A 26,826-nucleotide genomic window follows, 5' to 3' on the forward strand; every position below is an offset into this window, starting at 1 on the left:
GTGTTAGATTTGCATATAACTGGTGGGAGATTACTATTAGATCTTACCTATATAGTACGAACAAAACATAAACAATGCTTAGTTCCACAGAATGTATGCTAACTATACCTTTTACTGTTTATTTTTAAAAATACTTTTTCTGAAATCAGTTATTCTGTTCCAGAGTAAATATATACGGATTGTGTCTATACATGTAAGAATTGAGGATACCATGTGATAGTATAACGTTTCTTTTTTTGATATTGGCCTATGTATACCATTTCAGTTATTTTGCCGCAACTGTGCTTTGATAACAATGGTTCATGAAATAAACCCTTTTCATCAGTGTCATGATTCTTTCATGAACTACATACATGGATTAAGATTATGTGGAACTGAAAATTGTTCTTTTCAGAGAGATGTTAGTGTGTACCACATATATCAGCTGAGTTGGACTTTTACCTTTGCTCATATTATGACATGAACTGAGGTGTTCAGGCAGGACCTTTAAACCCAGAGTGCATCCACTTTAGTCAGGCTCCTGTTTTGGTAGTAAGTTCTTGGCCAGCAGTAGTAATTTGTGTATTGTGTTGGGGGACACAACAGACTATTGGGACTGCACTTTAAGGATCATCCCTTAATCCTTTCCTGGTAGACAGAGTAACATGTCAATATTCCTTGGTTCCATTTGCATCTCTGCTACTGACTCAAACTGTGTCCTTAGACAAATCACAGTACCTAAATAATGGGAGTTAAGTACTTAAGTGATTTTGAAAATTGCACAACTGGGGCCTGATTTTCACATGAATTGAGAGTTCACCACTTCAGCTGAAATCACTGGAAACTGTAGGTTCTCAGTTTCTTTGCAAATAAGACTTTTATTTTCCCTATCCCACAAAACTGATATGATAATGCCTATTTGTATGATTGGTATTATAAGGCTTAGTTAGTTTCTATTTGCATAGCACTCTGATATACTTGGATGAAAAACTCTATACTGTATAAGTTCCCATTATGATTGCCCCCATAAGTAATCTCTGAGCAAAAGCAGTCATGTTACTCCGTGATCCAAACTAAAAAGATTTTACTTTTAAGTATTTTAATATGCCTGTCAGTAACTAGAGTATAACCATTTGCAGTGAAAAATAAGTTTTGAACAGAATAGATTTCAGTGTTTCGAATTCTAATACTGTTTTATGTAGTAGTTTATATTCATGCGTATAGCAACAGCAAGCAAAAACATGTAATTTCAACCTGAGTGTTAAAAAGTTTATAATTAAAGTATAAGCAAATAAGTTTTATATGGGGAACAGTGGTGGAAAGTGTATTTAAACTATGACTGTTTTGATTCATAAGTTGGTTCTCTTGATTGGTATCAAAAGTCCCAAGAATAATTAAAAACATCTTAAAAAGACAGTTTTATTTTCTAAGGATTCATTGTAATATAAATACCATATGCTTATTAGCATCACTAGTGCACTAGACATTTAATTACAGTCTTTGTGAGACATGTTATCTATATATGAACTATCACATGAAAAGAATTATATATACTCTTACATACAGGCTCTGACTTGCCAACACTTGTTTTAAGAGTATAGATTCAGACCTTCAATCCAGAATTTTCAGGACTTTTAGCCACCTTCAATATCACAAATTTTTCTGTAGGAACATGTCATTTCTTTTAAATTTATAAACACTTTTACTTAAATAAAATATACTTAAAAATTGGTGTTTATCAGTTTCATTTTCTTTCCAGCCTTGTTCATGGAAACAATTTCTGTGTCTTTGCCCACAGAAATCAAATATATTCACAAGCGTTTTTTAGAAATTAAAACCTATTTTAGTTGCATATTGAGTATACAGACTTCAAAAATAATCTAATTGTAGTATGGTAGGTTGTTCTTTGTTTGCTCATTAGTTTTTGTTTAACATGTGGAATCTTCTTTTCCAGCATTAGCTCTTAAATACTATTATTGTCTTAAATACATTCTATGTAAAAAAATTATTTGTGACCGATGATTTGGCCTACTACATTCTATAAAAATGACCATAACCAGAGGCAAGATAATATATTTATATAGTGCCAGTTTTTCCCGTGTGTCCAGTTTACACTGATTACACTGATCCCCATAATTAAGCGTTCCACATTCAGAACTCCCATGGTTTCCAATGGCCATTTTGCACTGAGAAGACTTATAGAGTCAGGCATAATGGGAACTGCACATGTGTAACTGAGGGTAAAATGGGTGCTTACATCATTTATGTTTTCTATGATTAAAAACAAAACAAAATCAACACTACTGTATTTTGCAGGAATAGATCTAACCACAGCAGTATTGCTAACTTAACCTAATTCTGACGTGGCATCTGACAAAGCGGGTTTTTGCCCACAAAAGCTTATGCCCAAATAAATCAGTTAGTCCTGTGTGTTAGAAAATCCATTGAAGTCATTCTGTCCCACTGAAGTTGTAATAGCTAATTTGACTTAATGAAGGTTGGAATTATTTGGTGACTGCAGAATACTGTAGTGGTTTTTTCTAAAGACATAAAGGATGTGTTCACTTGAACAACATTTTCACTTATTGAACTTGGAATCCTATTAAATGTTCTATTTGGGTGATTTATCCTGTAGCAGGCTTTTTCTCTTTTAAACCTTTCACTGGTTGTGTTATTAGTAGGATAGTTATAAAGGTGCTTATTATTTTTTATTATTCTGAAAAATGCTTTCAGATACCACCTAATAAAGTTATACTAGCAGAGTTGATAGTTTTAATATATTTCTTCCATAGTTAAGCAGAGTTATTTGTATGGTACAAAGAAAGATATTCCTCAAGCAGCATTTTACTGTTTGACATGCAGTATTTCATATTGGTTCTGTCTCTTTAAAAATGCAGTCTCCTCTATTTGCCCTATTAATTGTTGATATGTTGCCATCCACGAGACAAAAATTAGAGCTGTAATTAAATAATCATGTGATGCTCCTTAGTGCCAGTGAGAGCAAACTCATTTTTCCAGGCCCTGATGGTCACTGATTATTGTATTACTACTGGCTTGCTTTATTTTTTTTTTTTTTAATGATTCTGTTTTACTAGGTTACTTAACCACTGCCCTTCTTTTCAAAATTACAGAAAGAGGGGAACATTAAGTCAGTTAATTGGCTAGCCATCCACAGACACACAAGGTAGACATACCTTTTTCTGCTTTTGGTCATTCGATTGGTTCTTCTGGGAAAGCTACATCAGTAGTGTGGTTGTGTGCCATTTAATTTACACTGGTGTTTTGGCTGGGCTGGATGCATATGGGGAATGCCAGGAGAATTACAAAAGGAGCAGGGTATTAAAATTCAGAAATGATTAAAATTGAAATAAAAGGATGCTGCAGCTTTGCCAGTACTCTGGCAGTCATAATGACACACAGAGATTAGTTTCCACCTTCATCTTTTTCTTCTTTCTCATTTCCTCTTGTTTATTGTTGACACATTTTCCTTATGTCTCTGCTTCTCATCTTTCTGTATCTTTTCCCCCACTGTTATATATTCCTACGTTTTCCTCTTTCTTTAAGCATGGAGCAGCTTTTAGCCATACTGTAACAATAACAGATTAGGTTATTAATATTTAATATTCACGTGATTAAAATTGTCAAACACAGGTCAGCTGTATTATTAACTGACATGTAATTTTTCATTAAAAATCCTTATTCTGTTCTTATTGTTTTTCAAAAACTGTTTACTGTAGTGGAGTGTTAGGCTAGAAAAAGAAGAACTTATCAGTCATTGATAATCAATTATGCATAGATTCAGATTTAACAGATGGAAACTTGGTGAGTTAAAGTTTCTCTTTGACTTCATGATTTTTTTGTTTGTTTTTGTGACACCTGTCTCTTATGTATAGTTAAACATCTAACATAGCATAGTGCTTTTCATGCATCTTTGTATTTTTTTCTTAGCATAAACTCATTTTTTCTTGTTCTTAACTTACTGTTCTTAATTTTTTGACTGCAGGGGTTTCTGCTCTGACTCGGGTTAAATTATCCTCTCATGAAACTGGCATTTTAACTAGATATAAATTACATAATGTCATTTAGTCTTAAAATTGTGTCAACATAATACACTAAGTTGAATGAGCCATATTCTGGCTTCAACTACGCCCGTGACCCTCAGCAACATGACATAGATGCAACAGGATAGAATCTGGCCGTGTATTACATATACATACAAACGTGCTCATATTGTTATAATACTTAAATAGGCATATACTTCAGACATCCTTACATTTCTCTGAGTCATTTGATAGTACAGAATACTATTTTTATTCCTTATTTTTGAGAGTCCAGTATGGACTGGCAGTAACATTCCTTTTGTACATGGAAAGATTTACACGCATCTAAATAAAACAGAAAAGACATACCACTTTGCTGCATTCTGACAATGGCAACAAGCTGGTAGCAAATGAAAGAATTGATAAATATTGTGTGCTTTTCCCCCAAAAGCTATTTTAACAGAAAATTATATAAAAGGAGACTTAAATTTTGGTGTTGAGTGATGTAATCCTTTTAAAGCACAATTTGGTGATGCTAGTAGATTGGTGTATGCTTGTATATGAAGATATTCTGTATATCAGAAACAAATGTTTATTCTGCACTATGTGATGTACTGTGTGACACAATATTTGGGAGAAATATAACTTGTAATAAATAGCTATGTAAAACAGGGGCAACTTGGTACTGAAGGTATTTCTGTGTGACTGCACTCACTTACACCAGTCTTAAATAGTTTGAAAGATGATGTCCAAATGAAAAAGCATCTTTCCATATCTGGTTCCACCCACATATGAAACTGCAGATCCTTCATGAATAGCGCAGATAAATTCTACAGCTATACACTGTACCAATAAAATTATAAAGAACTGGAAGATAACACAAAAAGTACCCTCCGTATTTTTCTTGAGTAATGTATTTCAAAATTTTGCACAAAGGTGCTATCTATCTCTATAAATGGGAAAAATCATAAAGGGAGATTTAAGAAAACTGAACACAAAACATAGTATATCACTGTGTACTATGGAAGGGATTAAATATAGACACTGATAAGAAATAATAAAATGAATAATAAATGTGTTTTAACTATTGATGCTTGATGGTGGAAGTTAATGCACACCAGTTTTCATATTTCTTTAAAGAACTGTAAAGATATCAACTAAAATATAAACTTATTTTCCCCAAAATATTGTATTCATTTAGAGGGATGTGTTTGTTTTATTTCTTTTCTTATGCTGAGGGCTTTGTATGTATAAACTTTCCCATCTATTACCTGACTTCTAACCACAGACCCTAAAAATACTCATTTTTTTGGTGGGATCCCATCTCTAATTACTCTCACCTGAATTTCTATTCAGGTTATGAATTCATTACCTGAATCAATTGCTCAACCAAGTCTTTACCATAATTTTTACCAGGAACTAGGAAGCACTGTTTTGGTGAGTAAAAAACATTAAAAGTATTGTAATACCACGTTTCTTTCATTATTAAGTGTTCTGATTCCATTATTTTAGTTATTCTTTTTATTTGGCTAAGTCCAGTGTTCTGGAAGCTTATACTGACAAAGTAATATTTTAAGGTTGCTTGCTTTAATGTTAGGTTCCTTTATTGCTCTTGTATTATGTTCCTGTGTACTTCTATAAATTACATATAGGATAGTGGCACTGGATATTGTAAAAAGAACACCCTTTATGTTAGTACCTCCATATTGCCAGATAATGGTGTGTGATCATTGTTTGTCAATGGAGCTTTTCAAAACTATTTCACGTAGTGCAACATTTTTTCTTCAGATTTTGTTTTGTGAAATTTTCTGAGCTCTCAATTGGAGCAAACTTCAAAATTCAAAGCAAATTCAGTTGAAATCATCACATTACCTTGTTTGAACTAAAAGCACATATTTTGAATGGATTTTAGATCCAACCTAATATTGACCCCATCCATGTTTGATCAAAATTAGGTGCACCCTTTCACTTTTTTTGAACCTTAGAAAAAGTGTGGCAGAACTTGGGCAGAGTTTTGAGTTAATGAAACTTGAAACCAGTACATTGCATGTGGTTTTGGGTTTCATACTGAAAGTTTGACATAGTTCAAGTCATCAACCAGTTCTAACAATTTTTTTTAGACCTAAACTCTTCCCTGTCTGTTTCCAGCCAACAAGAATTATCAGTAGATTTTCAAGAAAGAGAATTATTAGCACAATGAAATCTGGGGAAAAAAAAGATTGTTTTATTGTTGATGAAGCAAGCTTCTGCATAACAAATTTCTGCATTTGGAAATCATCAGAGCAAGCATCAAACGTCTTGCTAATAGTATTTGAATGGTCCTTGTGTAGTGATAACTGTAGTGGCAGGGGCTGTTTTGCATTGTAATAATATGCAGCTTTGCTTGGACTGTGTGAAAATCTCATTCTTACTCAAAAGTGTTGGATTAAACTTCTGTGTTGCTTGGAAGCCTCTTTCTTTATTAGCTCAATGTTTACTTAAGATCAAGAGAGAAATTCAGTAGTTCGAAAAAATAACACTCAACTGTGTTGCAAAATAGTTTGGAAATACCAGTTTAACTCTGACTTTAGTGAATAAAAAGATCTGAGTGTTTTTGTTGATAGTTGCTTACATCTGTGATATTAAGCTCTTCTATAATATTCACTGTAATGTTTACAGCATCCCAACAAGCTCCAAAAAGAATACAGGTGCTGCTTGAACATGTCCTTAAAATAACACTGCTTATTAACCAAGTCTTTTGACATAATTGTTTGCAATTCCAACCCTCCACCCCCATCCCTTGCCTACTAATTATCTAGTGTCTGGGAAAATCAGACTTTTAACAGAGAGCACCCCTCAAAATTAAATTTCTTTCCTGGAGATGTATTTTGAAAAAGTTACCTTAAAACAGTGCCTTCAAACTGTGACCTGAGGGCTACTGGTGATCTGTGGAATGCTTGCAAGGTAAAAGACCAGGCAGATCATATGATGCTGGCTTTCCTCTTTGCTTCAAGCTGCTAAATTACATTAAAAGAGTATTTTAAATAATTTCTTATTACAAATTTCCATGCAAGTAATTATTGTAGTTGCCCTGTAGTAATGGGAATGTGGTATGTAGAATTATGAAGGAGACAGATCTATGGAGGTCTCTTTTAAAATTTGGCCCACTCTTTGCAAACCCAGTGCCATAAAAGCATTCTTATATAGGGTGATGTAAATTAGTTACACTCAATTCCTTATTTGTCTATACAAAGGGCATAGATTGAGCAGCAACAAGGTCCGCTTTCCCACACTACTCCAACAAAAAGCATCTTCTAGTAGGACCATTTTTAGGGTTTTTAGTTTGCATACCAATTCTGTCCAAGATTTCTCTTCTGAGAGCCAACAAGAGTGCCCATTAGTACTAATTTTGTGGGCTTTTTTGTGATGTGTACCCCTGTCCACTAGCATTGCAACTAACTTGGATTTGAATTGGCAACCTAAAGGTGAAAGACTCCATGTTTTACCATTATTCGTCTCCTTAGCCATCCAGTCCCCTCTCTTAATTTACAAAAATGTGATATGTTTGTACTTACGCCATAATTTTCTCACAGTGATTTGCCTTGATGTGACTTGTGGCAGCTATAGTCAAACCTAAATGATGAGACTGGTCACATCAACTAAAGTATGTGTTTTTCCCAATCATGCAATTATCACAATCCAAACGAAAATATGACTATCGAGTGCATATATGCAAAGACATGTAGTGGTATGAGTAAAAGTAGATTTAGCCCTAAATTGTATTTGCATAATCTTATCCATTTTATCAAAAGAACGTTCCTTGATTAAAATATATTGTGGAACACATTTGCAGGAATAAACATGGGCCTCATTAGGTAGGTAGGCAGTGGGAGAGATGGATGTCTGCCTGCGTGTGATTTTATACATTTGTAAACTAACTGAAACATCTAAATGTAAAATACAACACTACGGGGCATCATGTAGCGGGAGCTGATATTTTCTAGGGAATTTTGAGTACATAAATGAATAAGTGAATCATATGTAGGTTTTTCACTTCCAATAGATATAGTAAGGATAATTTAGTTCAATTAATAAGCAATTAATTGAAGTTGGATAGTTTGCTATTATACGTGAAAGTCATTTTATACAATGTTTCAGAATATCATATGTGAAAAAACAGATAAAAATGAGAAGGGACCCTATAACATTTTGTGATATGCTTCTCAGTTAAACAAAACCTACAGCATTTCTACTTTTTGACACATACTGTCCACACTGATCAAAATGCATGTTTCACACACACTTTTCAATTCTTTGAGAGAGATGATACCAACTGCTGCAACCCTAATTCCAAAATGTTGCAGTACGTATTGGCCACACACACAATACGTAATTTGTGTTTGTGGTAGTCAGGTCAGGGAAACTGTTTGGACTGTAGTTTCAGACAGTGATTTTTCATTTCTAATGTGCAATTCAGGGCTACATCCAGTGGAGAAGTAACTGCATTAAACAACCAGATTTGAGCACATGTTAATATAAAGGTATAAAATATGCATGGTCGTAGGTACGAGTTAAACACCATTGACTCGACTGTGCCCACCTCTGCACAGGAGCACAAGGGATAGTGTGAAGGGAAGTGCAGTGGCCTTCCCACCTCTTGTTTCCCTTACCTCTGAGAAGCATTGCATACAAGCTCCTGCAAGTGGGGAGCCATTCTAGTGACCATGGATGCTAGTTTCTTGAAAGCCAGGACTTAGTATTCTCTCTTCCCATACTAAGCAGCAGAACTGTCCAGGCATGGAAGAGTGCACACTTCCTCTCTTGAAACAGAGAAGGAGCTGCCATTCTGATGTAACACTCTGGGAACCAGCCAGAATTTCCCTATTGATGGCTGCTGCAGTGCAGCCTCTCTGCACTACTTCCAACACAGGTCATTACTTGAGCCATGCTAGTGCCTCATCGTTCTCAGAAATGCAAATGTGGAAAATCCAACCACAATCAGATTTGTACAAAAATCTAAAACTAAAGGAGCAGTCTCTATAGCCAATTTTGTGATGCTTCCAGGTTGTGTCCTGTTTGCTTTATACATGAACCATCCTACCAAGTTCCAGATTTTGACTCTAAGCGTGCAGATCTATACCAACTTACCTTGAATAAAGAGAAGATCAGAATAAATCCTTAGAAAGAACTATAGCAACACTCCACTCTAAAGGCATTCATTCTGTAATCCAGGTACTAACAAAGGCACTTCACTTCATTCCAGAGTTCAAAAATGGGATACAAACTTTCCTTGTGCCCCTATACAACTTTGGGAAGACACATTCTAATTTGAAATTTTGACTTCTGATTACTATAATGAAGCAAATTTAATATAAGTATTTACCTCTTCACTTGACGTTCAACTAATCTGAAAAGTGCAGTTGTACATTTAGACTACTAACTGCATACAATCCACTGTATTTATGTATCTTTTGCCTCTTTCCAGTAGGGCATTATATTAAAAGTTGATATACTTAAGCGATCTGTTTACATTTACATGTTTTTACAAAGTGTTAGCAATTTTTGATCTTCACTACCAAATGTGGCATTGGTATTTTAAACCAGGGAAAGTATTTCACTAGTCAAAGTTCAGAGCCTGTAATTAGTGTGTTAAGGGGGTAGGTGATGTACAATAATTAAGTATGTTAGTGTGGTATGGCATTTATTGGGTATATGTACACATATGCAATTTCACAGCAGTTATTTTTCAAAACCATTTATCTCAAGCCCCAGACACACATTCATTATTATATAATTCACAGAATATTTGTCAGTTTGGTTAGTATCCATAACCATATCATTTAGGCTCCTGTGTTAAAATTTTATCAGATTTTTACTTTCGCACACTTCAAATTTACTGTTGCTGTTTTAAAACAGAAAATTATTAATCTTGTGCATTTTAAGGGTTTTTTTACATGTATTTTAATATTGAGGCTAATGTATTTTTAAAACACATTTTAATTTTGTCTTAAAATTGTTTTAATCTCATCTGGTGATCAATTTACAAGGTGTTATAGCCATGATCCTAGTTCCAAGGATTTGTTAATAGCTATTTATTAAACTACATCTGTCTTTCCCTAAGTTTTGCACTTCCCTTATTCTTGATGATATAAAGGCGAAGTATATATGTGTTGTCATTTGACGTATTCTCATTTGATGTGTTCTCATTTTTCAACATCTCCTCTGTTCTTTAGTGTACTCCAGTGGTCAGTCTTTTTCATCTGCTAAACTTTAGTACTATTTATTCTGAAAATGTGAGAACTGATCCAGTTGTATTCTCCACCATTTCCAGAAAATTTAGGCTCAACTATTTAAATGACATTTTTCAAGTGTTTGCATTTTTACCCAAAACAGTCTCTCTCAAAAAGACTAAAATAATTTCAATCTATGTGGCGGAAAAAGATGTTTCTATATAAACAATCTGCAAGATGGTAATCCCTTTCTCATCTGTTACAGAAAGTGTCATCTGCATTTTTTCTTTTTTTCATTGTAAAGCATGCTCTTTTAGTAATTTTAATAACCTTATGAAGCACATGGGTACAATTTTGGGTACACTTTCATGTCTTTGAATATTATATTCATTTTCAAGCATTGCCTTTCTTTGCTTCCGTAATTATTTTGTGCATTGCTGAATATATTTTATGTATTTCACCCTATTTCCATTTTCTTTTTCTGTGTGCCCTATGTGTTGCTTGCATTAATTTCAAGAGCTGTCAGCTTATTTTGTTGTCTATTTTAGATGCCTTACTTTTATTATAGCAACATATATGTGGTGATATTTTTTTTACTCTTCACAGCATTTGATTTGTATTTTCTTTGTTCAGAAATTCTATTGTAGTTTGCAGTTACTATGTTGTGATTAATATTAGCTTCCTGTTGCCTAGTTAAAAAATAACTCTTCCTTGTTTTACAGCTTCTCCGCCTCTTTAATACATTTTTTCATAACATTACCCTAAAGTGCTGTTTCTGAAGTTGGGTACATATTTTAATGAATCAGTTAATTTTTTCTTCACTTCACTTATATGCAGTATTTCTAAATTTGTGTTATTTAAAATTAAACTCATGTATTGATACTGTTTCTCATTGCTTGTGCAAACTTGTTGCTTTCAAGTCTATCTAGTTAGTTCGCTCTTCCCCCGGTGCATCATGGGAAAAAAATCTCTTTACATTACCAATTTATTTTGTAAATAATTTACCATTTTTAGTAGTTTGCATTGTGGATGGCTTTGGACTTAGTAGCTACAACTGTCTTATACTGCATTTTGATCAGGTCTCAGAGGGGTAGGCCTGTTAGTCTGTAACTTTAAAAAAGTAGTCCTGTGACACCTTAGAGACTAGTATCATGAACTTTCATTGGCAAAACTCACTTCTTCAGATGAGATACTATTTCCAGTATATTGTGATTTAATATAATATGTGATATAGGGTTGTTTGATTCTTAATGTTACCTATATGTCCATTACCATCATCCAGGAGGTAAAACTTAACTAGATTATCATGCAACTGACTATGGTTCCATGTACAATTTGAATAGTTCCACCACCTGCCTCTTACTGTCTTTTAAAGTATGCCTGGTGGATCTTTCATCTGGGATAATATAAAAGAGAAATTATTTCTTTCCATTCATTTGTTAGATGAGTTCATTTCTTCTCTGGTATGCTTCCAGACTGCAACTACTTCTGAGAGGAGCATATTTCATGTTCGCTTTTCAAGGGCTGGGCAAGCCTCGATTAAAGTGAAGCAATATTAAGTCAGAGCATTCCTCTTCACTCTCCTAGTAATCTGAGTGCACCCATCACTACATAGCCACTAACTTTTTTTCCAGTTTGTTCCTTGTCAGGAACAAAAGCTCTTTCACTCGAGGTAGAGGGGAACTATTTTTTCTGCAAGGGTTCACCCATGCTGGACTCTGTATTCTCCATCTCGATTTGTAAGCTGCCTGCCATATGCTCCTGCTACTGGTGTGCACCATGCACCTGCTTTCCAGGCTGCATCTCTCCACCCTGCCTCTTCACCGCCTCTCGGTCTCCTCATCGCTCCAGCCCCTGCGCGCACTTTCTTTGGCGAAGCCTCTGCTCACTGGAGGGTGCCTCTGTAGCTGCCTGGCTTGGCAGCCGGAGCAGCGTCACCTGCAAGAAATACCTCGTCCCCGCGCTCCTGTGGTTCCGGTGCGCAATCCCCTCGGGGCCCGTCCCTCGCCGCGTGTTGGCTGCTTGGCACCAGGACAGCGGAGAGGGAGGGGTGTGGACTATTACGTACATCTTGGCATGTTGTCTGGATATTGTTCAGCCTTCCCCACCCCCGCTTTGTTTCTTTCTTCTCTCTCTCCCCCTCCCCCGGCTGGGCTCCCCGCGACTCGTCCTTCCTGCTGCGTAGCGAAGGTGGCTTTGCAGGCGCGGCCGCTCTGCCTGCGCCGCGCGGCCCCCTCTTATTCTGGCTATTGTGTGTAATCAATGCAGAGCCGCCTCACCCTAATCAAGCTGATTACAAATTCCTGCGCGCCCTGGGCCGGAAATCGCACCCCTTTCGCTCCCCCCCCCCCTTCACTCCCCCACTCACCTCTTTGGATCTCTGGTTTCTAATCCCCCTCCATCCTACTTCTCACTCCGGTTCCCATTTCCACCCCTGCTCGCTGCCCTCCTCCGGTCGCCCCCACCCGCTGCCGCCGCCGCCTCCTCCTCCTCTGCCACTTTCTCTCTGTCTCTCTCTCTCTCTCCCAGGACGCGTCGGATGATCCGGGGCCGCCGGGGAAGGGCTCCGGGCAGCAGCAGGGAGGCTGCGTCCTTCCTCCTAGTCCCGGGCTGCAAAAAGGCGGCTGGCCTCGGCGGTGGTTGTTGTATTAAAATGAGGAGGAGGAAGAAGAAGCCGCGGCAGCGGCAGCAAGCGCTAGCGGAGAGGAGGCTCTGAGCAGGGGACGGCGGCGGCGGCGGCGGCAGCAGCAGGAGGAGGAGGAGTGATGAGTCAACTAATAATTTAATGGGGACAGAAACACGGGGGGTGGGGGAGAGAGCGAGGAAAGCGAAGCAGCTCCGTCCGGGGACACACACACACACATACACACACACACATCCATGTAACATCCAGCCACAGCCGCCAAATCGGCCTAAATAAATAGCCAGGCAGCCAAGGGGAAACAAGCCTCAAAGCCAGGATTTGTTTTTTGTTTTTCTTTGCAACCTTTGTTTTTCCTTTGCCATTTGCAGTAACTCTCCGTGGAGTTGTCTGTTTTTAACACTCTTTTTTTATTTTTATTTTTAAATCTCTCTGTCTCTCTCTCTCTCACACACCCGTGGTGGACTCGGTGGGAGTGAAATCTCTCTACTTTTGGTGATAGTGGTGTCTTGTGTGCGCGTTTCCTTCCTCCTCCTCTTTCTCTTTCTCACAACAGCCCCGGGTACATAAGAAGAGACAGGTTCTCTCTCTCTCTCTCTCTCTCTCTCTATTTTGTTTTGTTTTCTTTTAACAGTCCGGGAAGACGAATTTAAAAGTGGCATTTTGGTGCCTTTTCCTGCTGTTATCTCTACAGTACCCCTAAACCCCTATTACTGATTCATGCAGAAAGTTTAGGGGCTGTTAGTGGTTTTGGGGGAGAGGAGCAGATTGATTTTTGTGTGCGCTGTTCTTCCGTATGCTTGTTGGAGAATAATAGTGTGACAGCCTAGAAGTAGACTTTCTACTCTTCATTCTGGTTAGGAAAGCTTCCTCTCCTCCCACCCCCACTTGCTCTTGTCCTCATTGATGAAATTTTTGAAAGGATAGGTAGTCTCAAGTCAGCCCCCCTCTATTTAAATCTTTATTTTTTTAATTTTAGCGTTACACTTACCTGTTTAATTTTTATCTTCACTGACTTCTTCACTTTCCAAACCCTGAAAACTCTGTTCTCTTCAACATATTAAATATTTTTGGCCATTACCATTTTGCTCATGGCTACTTTGCTTCTTGCTATTTATTTTTGTTTCTCCCCTGTATAGAGGAAAATAACAAAATAAGGGGGGGGGAGCATAGTAGAATTTGTGGGGAAGTAGCTTTAAGGACTGGTGGCTTTTTGTTCTTTGGGGGGGGGGTGTGTGTGTGTGTGTGTGTGTGCATTTTTTTAAAGGATCTAGACAACATCAGTCTTGAACTTCTTCCTCTTCAAGAGCTCGGGCTGCAAAGGAAACCTCCTTTGTTTTTGTTTTTTATATGCTGTCAAGTTTTGAAGTGGTGAGTTTCGGGTTGGTTTTGCTAATTTCACTCAGAAAACTGCAGTGTTTCTGTTTCTAGATAGTACTTTGCTTCTTTGTCTCTTTAAAAGGTCACAGTGAAAGCTTGGCCTGGATTGTGACAGATATATGGAATGGATAAGAACAGAGCCTGCTTTAAATGTGATTATGGGGTTTTATTGGGGAGAGGGAAGAGGAGGGCTGATGAAAAGGGGAGGGGGCTAATACATGAGGAGTTAAAGAAATAAAGTAATGGTGACTCCTTGTTTCTGGAATAGGAATTATTATAATGAATTCATTCATAAATTAGTTGATGAGTGTCTGCCCCATGATCTTTTAGAAACTATATGTCGAAACTGTGATTTTATATAATGTCTGAGATGGAAACTTGTAGCTAATGTTAATGTAAAGGAAGTCTAAATATGAAACCTGAATAAACTCTCTGCCTGCCATCTGTAGAGATAATGGTTACTAGTGCTGTCATTTTGGCCAGGCCATGCTGATTGTTGCTCATCACTATTCCAAACTGAGATTTCAGTGAACTTTAGCCTTGGGCATGGAGTTTAAATGAGTAAATTAGGTATTTTATGTGCATGTAATTTTTCTTTGTAATTTAAAGCTTTTTACAAGATGACTAAGTGGTTAAATTAAGCCTATGGGTGGGTATTCTAAGGCCAAATTGGAATGACCTATTTGGTGTCTTGGTAGCAGTCAATACACTAATTAAATTATGATCTATCATTTTTATTCACTGTATATGATGTAGTACTACGCTGCTGATGATGACTGAATCCTTTTTTTGGAGTTGTGGTCTGCTTTTTAAGTTGCTAGAAGTGACAGGGATTTTCTTCTGTAAGGGTTTAAGTGAATCCTCTTATTCTCAAGAAAGACTAGTTTCAGAACAGCAACCTTATAGTAAAGCAGTATTGTAAGGAAACATAGGTAGATGTCCATAATTTGAAGTCTGCCCTTTTTGGTTAGACTGCAGTTAATGAAATGATAGAGTAATCTTAATTTTAAAAAGTGGATAAAATAGGCACATTTATTGTTTAATGAGACTCCTAACCAAAAACAGATGAGACCACGATATATGGTAAACCTTTAGTACTTAGCATGTCACCCTACAGCATAAGAATAAATAACAATTATTTTCTAAACTTTACAGTTATTCAATCAGCATTCTTAAGGTTGCAAGTAAACATCCAGTTTGAGTTTTGGTTTCTGTTTTTTGGGGGGAGAACTGGAGGTTAGTAGGACAAATCAGTCTGTGTTCAAACACGATGGAATTGTTTACAGAATTATCATTGGAATATATGGTGTCTCCCAAGAAATCCAGACCTAAATGGCTTTGCAATGAAAAATGTACAAAATGTGTTGAATTACTAGGCAACTGAAAGAAAGTAGCAATTATCAGATTCATGCAAGTCTTTCTAAATATGACTCCCCTAGTATTAGTGTTTGCACTCAGTAATGTAAATACTAGTTCATAAAATGAATGTGTAGTCACCTGTTCTTTGTGATTACATTATCTATATAATGTAATTGACAGTGTGACCATAGCTTTCTCAGTCAGCAAAAAGATCTTAAATAACTATGATATTAATCCAGAATAAAATCACTGCCACATAAGTATCTGTTTTCAGTAACCAATTGTTTTATAGTGATAAAATAAATTTGTGTGTGGTGTGTGTGCGTGTGTGTGTCTAAAATCACTAAAGCTTACTCTGGGTCTTACACTAGGGATTTTAATGATCCAGTCATTTAGCTGAAATGTGTATTTTTTTTCTTCAAGTTTTTAGAAGAGAAATAAGAACATGCTAAAATACCCATTTTAAATTGATGATATAAAAATTCTCTTCTTTTTATTAAACTTTGAATATCTGTATCCGCACAACTTTTGCATTGGCAAAGGTGTCTCTGTGTTGGAGGGTTTTTGAAAGAGTTCCACAGGAATTGGTGGTCTTTCGGCATGTGATATTTGAGAGTTGTTTATACCTCCTCTGTTTTGTTTTGAATTTTAGAAGACCCCATTTATGACCTAATATTTAAAACTTGATTATCTTTAAAATTATCTGCATATTTTAAGTTTTCAAAAGTTGATAAATCATAATATAAAACAGCTTGGAAGAATGCAGAAAACAAAACCCAACCTGATCAAAATTATAAGGTAATTAAGATTGTATTTCTAGGGAGAAGATGTACATTTACAGTATTTCATGTTGCTAATAAATCTGTTGCATGGTTACCTAAAGTTTCAGTCTTCTTTTCATTGTTGTACTTGCATTTATTTGCTAACAGAGAGAAAGCACTTCATAGTGGTTTTTTTTAAACAAATGCTTCCATGGTTTACAACAAAACTTGTGAGGTTTGTAGCCAGAGGACAGATTGGACTCTATAACTTGGTAACTACCTCCACCTATTTAATTCTCCTTAGTAATTCAAATTACTACCTAGGTTACATAGTTGTGTTAGTATTCTGAGGGTGACATTCAATATATTTTTACCAAATCATTCAGTCTTTGGAGAATGGGAACATTATCTGAGGATAAAGTCAATATTCTTTAAAGCCATCTTATGTCTTCTTTTAAAATATTAATTTACTTCTCATGGCTGAGCTTACCATACATATGTATCTCTGTGCATGTGTTAACTGTCTACACACACGCACACGTGTACAACATGTGTATATATACATTTTTTTTTAAATCATGGCAGGTGATCTTTAGAGGCGGGACTGAGTATGGATCATTTGAACGAGGCAACTCAGGGGAAAGAACATTCAGAAATGTCTAACAATATAAGCGATCCAAAGGGTCCACCAGCCAAAATTGCGCGTTTGGAACAGAATGGGAGCCCGTTAGGAAGAGGAAGACTTGGAAGTACAGGAACTAAAATGCAAGGAGTGCCTTTAAAACACTCTGGACACCTGATGAAAACAAATATTAGAAAAGGTAATATTTTTAATAATTCTGCATCAGATAAATATTAAATTTATTAATAGATTCATTGCCATTTAGGTGTGGAAACATACTATTCACAAATGTTATTTACATTTCAGTGCCGAATCACAATTCTAAAAATATTTTATTCCTAGTTCTGATGTAAATCACATTTGGGAAATGTAAGCTTCATGTTTGGGTGGAGCATCTTGATTCCCAGGGTGGAGTCTTATTTTTGTTGAGGTCTTAAGATTAGTTGCCCTCATTCTACCAAATTCAGTTAATATAATAAACTGAATTCTACCAAGGACAGTTAATATAATAAACTCTAGTGCGTTTGTTCTGTTAATCAGCACTGGAATAAATAAAAAAATGCACAGAATTCCCAAAACCCAATTCTTGCCTTTGCTCTTAATGATAGTCCAAAGCTTGGAACGGTCAATTGTATTTCATTAACAGTTGCAAGTTGTTTAAAGAAGAGAGTTTAAATCACTAGGTATCACACTGGAAAAGTAATTTATGATGTCAATCTTTAGTTTATTTTCTTAAGTACAATTCATTATTGACAATGAACATCTTGGGTGTCATATTTTTCAGTGGTTGGTTTGCTGTAATTAGACATTCTCACAAGGAAAAGGCATGTTTAGAATCATTGATTGGTGTGTGTGTGTGTGTGTGGCTTTTGTTGGTATTAAAATACTTCAGAATTCTGCATAATATATTAATCTTCTATATCAAAACATCTTTTGACTTTATACTACAGATTTGCTAATTTAAATTAAAACATGCTGTATGTGATTTGGCATTTGTTTAAAAATGACCTCTACTTTTTCTCAGTATAATTACTATATGTTTATAATTCAGATTTTTCTTGTATTTGCTAAGCAAAGTGTAAAATGCAGCCAAGACCATTAAACACATAAAGTTAGAAGACAGTGGAATTTCATTGTGTCTGATGCATAACATTTATCATACAATCATTTATTTTTTCCTCGGTTTGGCGAAAACAAAGAATATATTGATCCCGAAATGAACAGACACAGCAGTCCGTATTGTTAGATCTTTATCTATTAAAAATGGAAAAACAGCACTTCAGCAAATTCTTTGGCCTCTGCTCATGATTACCCTATTTATTGATTGTTTGCCAAGAATGTATGCATCTTAAGAAAGCCAGGGTAAGAGCATTAAAAATATAATTTATTATGGCTTTCCAAACAGAGTGCATTAATATTGTACTGTGAAGCACTGGGGCTATATAAAAAGGACTTTCTGACGCCTGCAAACATATAAGTTCCATAAATTCCTAAATAGGAGATTTCAGCTGTCTCTGGTATTATGTGATATTTGCACAGCAAACTTTAATGCCAGGACAGTTTTAGACAAGGATTCTACAGACTTCACTACTCCTTATGGCAGACGTGCTGTTTACACAGACTCATAAACCTTCAGCAAAAGCTCTAACACTGCCTTCATGTTTAACTCATGTTATATTTTTAGCACTGACCAGTGCTCTCCCCTTTAATACTAGAAGGTTATAAAGTTGCTGTACTTGAATGTCTTGCCAAAAAATAGCAAGAGTGATCAGCCAGCTAAGATTGTACTCTTCTGCGTAGCGTTTTTCACATTAGCAGAAGGACATTAGTAATAGTTGCTAGAAGGTTTAACAGTTTGATTTGTAATCAGATGATACATGTTTCACACCTCCAGGATATACCTTTTGATATCTATAATTTAATTCAAAATCTGGTCAAGTGGTCCTATCATGGTTTACAGTAGTACATTTTTAGGAGCGCTGCAACTTGTGGGACAACATTTGTACATACAATGAAATATCAGTACATATGTATTTATTGTAATAGTTCTACAAAAATTAGACTACAAGAGGTAGGGGAAAGAGGGAAAATGAAGAAACCAAATACAGTATTTCACTCCCTGCCTTTTGTTGGTTTTTGAAACAATATTATGTATTTCATATGCAAAATTTACATCAGGCTTTATTTTCCTCTAGGTATTTAACAGTGATCATTTTTGTCAGGTAGTGATAGGTCAAAACTTGAACTGTGAGAGAGAGAAAAGACATACTCCCAAGTGAAGTGTGTGTGTGTGTGGGGGGGGGGGGGGTTTGGTTTTTGTTTTTGTTTTGATGTTTTTGGATATCTCGACAAAGCTCAGATAAAACCAATGAAGAAACTGTCAGTTTACATTTACATGTGCTATTTTTTTATCTTGTCTTCCTGACTTGTCTTATTCTGTCATTTAACTACAAAAACAGAACCCCCTCCATGCAACTCTGTATCTCTCCCTCCACCCCTCCAACTGCATAAATGTTGGCAAGCATTTAGTCTTGTCTTTCATGCTGAGCCTATTGGACAAACCGGGCTGAGTGTGTGAGCTTTTCCAAATGAGCCTGAAGGGATTTGTTTCCCAGAGACTGACTCTCTGGTGAGCAGCTTATTGTAGATGTAGTTTAAATATATATATGCTCAAAAGGAATCTTTTAAATTTAATCTTTTGTTACAAGCAGGAGTACAGATGAACAAAGGGGGTTTTAAAGCATATATTATCAGCAATAAATTAGTTTTTCAACTGTAGTATCTTTTCTGCACCTTTGCAGGTTAGAAAGCCAGCTGACATGGTCCAGCCATGGATGTTTAATTGCAGTGTAGACGTACTCTATAAGTCTAGAGGGCAGTGCTGCAGAGGCATTAACATTGCAGGACTAATTGGAGATCCTGGGTGCCCTGTTAAAGTAACCCTTGTCATCATTTATACTAAAAATGATACCCCTCTGGCAATCTGCCATAAGCTAGTTCTTCTGCATCTGCTTTTTAACCATTTTGCTTCCTCTCATTAAGGATCCTGATTCTGCATGTCACAAGCCAAAAGGTGTTTTGCTATTATGCGATATCACCAAAGCCAAGCTGGGGGCTGCAGTTCAAAGGTCTTTTTGTAGTACCCTGCTTTTTTGTATAAAATGAATACAATTTTAAAGAAATCCAGAATTCTCATGTCCAGAAGACTGCTTCTTCCCAGCAGTATGTGTTTCTGGGCTCTTCCCAGCAGTATAATCTTCTGGTCATGGTGTAGAAGATTGCACTGAATTAAGCAAAAGGTGTGCAGGAAACATTTAACTTCAAGTACTAAAACAATTTTTTTTTTTTAGTAATAAAAACAAGAAAATGACTTTTGGCCATATAAATCCTATCTATAATAAAACTAGAATTATATGGCCTGAAACAGCAAAATACATGTTCCAAAAATGTATTAACTGCTAGTAAATTTGAAACGGGATTAAAATGATTGTTGTTTCTTAAAAATACAAGTATTGGAATTGCAGTTTGGTAGTGATCTGGTTACACCCAGACTCTGAATGCTGCATCAATTAGCAGTAAGTTTTGCTTTGTTTCCTGATACAATTTTTTAGCATGGAGGTTTGACAAAAGACAAAGGTGACATTTTTAAAACCAGTGTAATTAAATATTTTGGCACAATTAGAAAAGTTTTACCATTAATGGACAAAATTATGTAAATGCCAATAGGATGGCTTACTCTGAAGACCTCTGCAGTATGTATTTAGGTTCTCACGCTGCATTCTACTCACAACAAATCAGACAGGACAGAGACAAACAACTTATTTTTTTCCCTGTCAGCCTTATTATTTATTTCTCCAGGCAGGTAATTGTGTTCAGTAGCAAATCAAGTAGTGGTAGGGCTATATTTGTATTAATACTTTCTATGGAAATAATATTTATTTTAGAGTACTTTCTTTGGGGGGAGGGGAATGATGTTTTTCCCAAATACAGGATACCCCTAGACATTCGTTTGTAAGTTTGCAAGGCTTTTAGTCATGTAGCACTAGATTTCTTCCTTACCCCTACAATAATACCAGTTAATATTGTATATTTTACCTTTTTAAATAGGAACTATGCTTCCAGTTTTTTGTGTAGTGGAACATTATGAAAATTCCATTGAGTATGACTGTAAGGAGGAGCATGCAGAATTTGTGTTGGTAAGGAAGGACATGCTATTCAACCAACTGATTGAAATGGCATTGCTATCACTTGGATATTCTCATAGCTCTGCTGCCCAAGCAAAAGGTAAATATGATTACTACACTGTACTGTTTATTTTATGGGGAAAATATAGGGGTTTTTTTCAGCGATGCAGTGTAATCATTGTTTTATTCCTTGTAGATCGTCTCTCTCAAATTTTTGCTTAATGTATTTTTATTTAGTTAACATATGTTTTGCTCATGGAATGTTGAGGTAGATTATAATTTTTAAAAAATGACTTCAACTGAATCATTAGTATGCTTATTGACCTTAATAATCTGCTCCACTGAGAATCCACAAGGAAGTGTAAAGCATATTTGAGCAGATGGACTGTTGAGAGTCAACTTGCATTTATGACTAAATATCTAGCTCTGTTTCTTTTATTCTGTTACTGATGGGTTTTGTGAATTGTGGGGTATTTTTCAGCACTGAGATTTTCCATTTATAAAATCCTATATAATGTGTATGAAGACTGCCTCATTGAACTGTCAGAAACTTAATTAAAAGTGGTTCTACACATTTAGTTTTGTTTGGAAGATATTTTAAATAATTTTCTATATTACATTTATATAATTTCATAGCATGAAGATATGACTTGCAATTTATTTGTGCTTGTCTTGAAATAAATGAGCGTGGCTCTGCTTAAAATCACAGGTATTGTTTAAAGTTTGATAAAGTACATTTATTTAAATAATTTACTTTCTCTGTCTGGCACAGGGCTAATCCAGGTTGGAAAGTGGAATCCAGTTCCACTCTCCTATGTGACAGATGCCCCTGATGCTACAGTAGCAGATATGCTGCAAGATGTATATCATGTGGTCACACTGAAAATCCAGTTACACAGGTGAGTCACACACATGCCAGTCCTTGGACATGGACAACTATTTGTCTACTGTTACAGTTAGTAATATCACTTGTTTTTGATTCCCACTGTGCTGTGTGCTTAAAGTTCAAAGGCTTATCTACATTCCTTTTAGTCACTATAATTTTGTTACAATATATTGCTCTGGAAAACTTTTAAGTATATAGCTCTGAAACATAGATTTTTCTCTGCATATCTCATTAAAAGTATATTACATTTTAGTCAATTAAATGATGCATTACAAGAAGGCATTTTACATAAAGTTTACTTAAGAGAAAAATATTTTTGCATATCATGAACAGTACCATCTGTGCATTTTGTAAAAGAGTGACTTACTCACACTTATTGTTACTGTCTAGGTTCTTAAATTTCACAATAACAAAAAAGAAAAAAATGGTTAATATATTAATGCTTTTCATGATCAGTTGTGAGAAAGCATTACACCTTAAATTGTTTTACCAAGCGCATCAGAGCAGGAAGGTAGAAGTAACATGAAAAAATAGTCGCCACATGCAGCTGATGTATAATTCATGCATCAATACAGCAGATGTGTTGTATAAAGTAATTAACTAATCGGAACAATCAGGAGACCGAGAGCAATCTCCAGATGCATCTGCTTGATGCGCAAAATGAAATCTGTCTGTCTTAAAGGAATGTTCTGCAGCAGGATGCAATCTTGTAATAATCCCTTTTCTAATCTATGTCTCAAATAGTTGCCCTAAACTAGAAGACTTGCCTCCTGAACAGTGGTCTCACACAACAGTAAGAAATGCTCTGAAGGACTTATTGAAGGATATGAACCAGAGTTCATTGGCCAAGGAGTGTCCCCTTTCACAGGTACTTAGCATAACATGTAATAAATAATGAAGCACTGTAGGCAACACTAATTTGAGATTTCTATAGACTGTCCCAAGTAGTATCTGAAAAGTGAATCTGACAAAATAAAATTAATTTGATCAGTTTGTAAGCTTTTAAAATATGCTGAATTCATCTTTTATATTGTCTTTCATCATTTCCCCAAGAGAAAATAGTGACTCTCTTCACTGCACTGGATGCACTAGGATAGTCTCAGATTAAACTGGATTTTTACTGATTTTTGTCTTCAGTCTTTTGAACTGCTTTGATGTAACTACTTTTTTCAAGCACGTGTTGAAGTTATTAAAAAGGTCTTTACTTACTGCTGTCAAAAGTACTACTGAATTTAAATGCTTGTTACATAACCTATAGTAGTTTTTAAATGCTAATTCATATGCAGTCTGTTTGCCTCACTGTATGGGCGAGGGGAAGAAATCCTCTTCGATGGTATGGTGGTGATGGTTACAAACAACGAAAAAAAATTAGTCTGTTATTAGAACTAATCAAAATACATTTAACAAGGATGACATTTTATATTTACCCATTACTACGTACTGAATTGCTGCTTACCTTGAAGCTGCTTTGCATTGTTCTTTTGCCATTGATTTAAATTGACTTGTAGGAAAATTTATTCGTCTTTATTGTACGGTGTCTGGTGGTGATGAGGGGGGAAACAACAGATTTATTGCTCCCTTTTAATTTTCAAATGTATTTTGTTGTGCTACAGGTGAGACTTCAGACAGAAATTCTGTTTATAAATCAGAGATATTGGTCAATGTGGGTGGAGGGAAGGAAGAAAGGTTGTTTTTAAAAGTGTTTACTTCCTTTTCTCAGAATTGTGGAGTTTTTGAGAAACAGGGCCCTTAATTCATTTAGACAAGATATCTATATATAGAATATTAGCAAAGACTGTTTTCCCATCACTCTTTTTTCCTATAGTAACATTGTCTTCAATGATGTGGCTCCGATATAGGAATTTTTGGAGTGGAAATAATCAAAATTATCTTCACTGGTTGCAAACCATTCTAGTAATATGTTTGCAAAGCTATCTTTTACGTACCTACTATACAAGCGTGCAAGCTCTTGCACTGCTGGCTCATAGAAACTGCAGATAATTTAGGATTCGCTCTACTTTGGTTCACCAGCTTTATATTTTAATTTGATACTGATGGAAAGCAAAGAAGATTGTCTGGAGACAGAATATTTAATTTACATTTTGGAACATTTTTATTGCAACTTGTCCGTGTGTGATACAATAATATAATATGAAGTAAAGTAGACATAAAAGGAAATACATCGTAACATTTTTGGGGAGGATACTATAAATACTTCCTTCAACTAAATGTAGCAAATTCAGTGTCCTCTGAGTAACAATGATTTAGAAGAGTAATGTCAGGTAAAACATCACATTCAAAGGTCCTAAACAATGACAAATGGAATTATTAAAATAAAGAATTGCGAAACCCTAACTTTCCTCCTGATCATTATTTACTGTTTGCATTTCTTTCAGCTTGGAGAAAGAGATGTCTGCTCTTGGTTTCATTTTATTGCAGATTTTGCTTTCATTACCTTTTGATGTAGCCCAGTGTTGTAACATTTAGTTACAAAGATTGAAAACAAGCAGGTTTCTTTTTTGTTTTAAAAAATTGATTCCATTATAAGGTTTAAAAATATAAATATATAGTTTTGAGTCTTGTAAAAATGAGCTGTGATGGACTTTGAATCAGTCCTTTTAAAATTCCATGTAAATTTTCCATTCCTTTTGAGTAAGTTTTGAATCAGACTCTTGGTACCTAAATCTTTGACCTGCTCATTTCCCCTTAAATTGTCTAGAAATGGTTAAACATTCAGACTGGTATAATGAATTGTATATTACTTCCTTATGTAGGAAACACTGGTTTATGAGCAACATTGGACATTCACTGTTTCTTAAATCAATTGAAATTGGGAGTGCTTCAAAACTGATGTGTTTGCAGTCTGGAGATAAGAAAGAAGAGTGTAAAAAAGCTTAGAAACCTCCTCTCCCCTGGGATCAGCTCCATGTGAACAATGCAGAGGTATCTTCCCACTATATGCTTACTCTGGCATAGTGGAGATGTCTGTGGCATCAAAGCAAACAACCATATAGACAGCTAATTATAGCTTTTTAACACAATCATCTAGTTTATTAAAACAAAAATAACTCAAAAATAATCAGATTTTGTCTGTCAAGCTGTCCTTGCCAAGACACATTTTGTATAGGCATGGAAGCTTTTTTCATATACTATGTAAGATGTGAATATACAGCATTGCCAATGTACAATTTGAGAATTGAAAGCTTCAGAGAGTGATGTCCTTAACTAAAAGCTGTTTACTTCAGTCAGTCAATCTTGAGTATTTGTACATAATTTCATTCAGAATGCAAACTGTTCTTTGCTGCAAAAAACCCTTAACCAACTATATTTCTTAGAAAATGCTGACGTCGTTATGGACGGTTGATAATCTGAAGTCAAATATAAGCTGTGCTTGTGATGCAGTTTTACCCCCAAGTTATTAGGCTCTATTTCTTGATTCTTTTTCCTCTTTTTATTATCTTTTCTACTTTGCCATGGATTTGCTTGATCATTTGCTATAACTGAGGGCATCTAGGGATGAAGAGTTGCCCTCATGTTTCTTCGTACCTTTTTCCTGCATTTTCTACCACAAAATGACATAGTGACACTGTTGTTTTGGTGAAAAGGACGGAATGCATATCTGTTTCAAAGTTACTGTCACTATCTTGCTTTGAGAATGTTGTGACTTACTCCTGATTTCCCACTCTTCCAAGGAGGCCAAGTTTCACTTACTATACTGGCCTTGATTGTAAGGAATTTTCATTGACATAAATCATGTTTTGTGGGTGGATAGGATCTTGAACCTAAATTACTATTCAATTAAATACTTAAGAGATCAGAGATAGTTCTCAAAATCTGGCCATAAGCAGGCAAGCAAAAAGAACAGCTACTAACTTCAGATGGTGAATTTTAAGCCACTGGGTATTTGCGTTCAGTTCCCTAGGTTCGTGAATGTCATTACCATAGACTATATTGTGACTTGTAAGCTACAGGCAGGTCTTATACCACTGCAGCATGGCTCACAAGCCCTCTGTGCTCCCCTCCCCCATACTCTGCCTAGCATCCTGGGAATGAGGACACGCTTCTAGATTGCAGGTGGATATAGTGAGATAGGCATTTCAGCAGGAAAGAAGGCTTCAGGGTATAAGCCCTGCAGGGCCTCAGGGCTTCAGCAGTAGCGAGTATGCTCCTGCGTCTGAACTGCTGAAGATTATTGTAGCAACTCAGAGGGCCAGTAAGTTTGGCCAAATCCGACTATACAAAGTTGTACCTCCCACACCCTGTTTTTCTAATATTCTGGGACTAACACCACTACTTTTTTTTTTAATTGGACCAGCTTTTGTTAGTAAGATTGACAAGATTGAAGAGCTCTATGTAAGCTCGAAAGCTAATCTCACTAACAGAAGCTAGCTCAGTAGATGTTAGCTCACCTATCTTCTTTCTCACTTGCCATAGACCAGTGTTTCTCAATCTTTTTTTTTAAATAAAGTAACCCTTAAAAAAAAGTACCCCCAGTACCTACAGTTTTCAGATACACAGAACTTTTTTCTACCATTGCAACACATTTGTTTAAAACAACTTAATCGTAGCTGGGTGGGTGTTGAAATTTTTGGGTGTAAAAATTACGAAAATAATAAAGCGCTGTAAAACTTAAAACAAAAATTCAGTTTTCTCCAAATTTCAGTTGTTGATGTACCCTCTTCTCCCCCCAGACTTCTCTCGAGTACCCCTAAGGGTACTCATACCACTGGTTGAGAAACACTACCATAGACTAGCAGAATATGTT

At 35.9% G+C, this 26,826-nt stretch overlaps 1 protein-coding gene and 1 long non-coding RNA gene across 12 annotated transcripts in view; one reads left to right on the forward strand and one right to left on the reverse strand.

Moving 5' to 3' along the window:
• SATB1 (SATB homeobox 1) overlaps positions 1-26,826 on the forward strand; it is a 111,380-nt gene that overhangs the window by 5,168 nt on the left and 79,386 nt on the right. Inside the window, exons 1-6 of one of the 11 annotated variants that reach the window (XM_075922091.2) lie at positions 12,704-14,240; positions 16,261-16,406; positions 16,955-17,190; positions 21,099-21,275; positions 21,948-22,074; positions 22,806-22,929. In XM_075922091.2, the coding sequence (XP_075778206.2) occupies positions 16,980-17,190; positions 21,099-21,275; positions 21,948-22,074; positions 22,806-22,929 (639 nt within the window). In that variant the 5' untranslated portion in view covers positions 12,704-14,240; positions 16,261-16,406; positions 16,955-16,979. Of the gene's footprint in view, positions 1-12,694; positions 14,241-14,380; positions 14,402-16,260; positions 16,407-16,954; positions 17,191-18,226; positions 18,354-21,098; positions 21,276-21,947; positions 22,075-22,805; positions 22,930-26,826 lie in introns of those variants that run through there. The other 10 variants (XM_089776642.1, XM_075922098.2, XM_089776640.1 and 7 more) reach the window with 10 other exon arrangements.
• Positions 1,379-12,726, reverse strand: LOC112545308 (uncharacterized). Its single transcript, XR_012901964.2, has 3 exons — positions 12,597-12,726; positions 6,900-7,015; positions 1,379-3,565 (listed from the first exon to the last, which is right to left on the reverse strand). It is a non-coding gene; the product is annotated as an uncharacterized LOC112545308 (long non-coding RNA).

This window comes from Pelodiscus sinensis, chromosome 2 (assembly GCF_052426305.1).
Source record: "Pelodiscus sinensis isolate ZL-2025 chromosome 2, ASM5242630v1, whole genome shotgun sequence".
Taxonomy (NCBI): Eukaryota; Metazoa; Chordata; order Testudines; family Trionychidae; genus Pelodiscus; species Pelodiscus sinensis.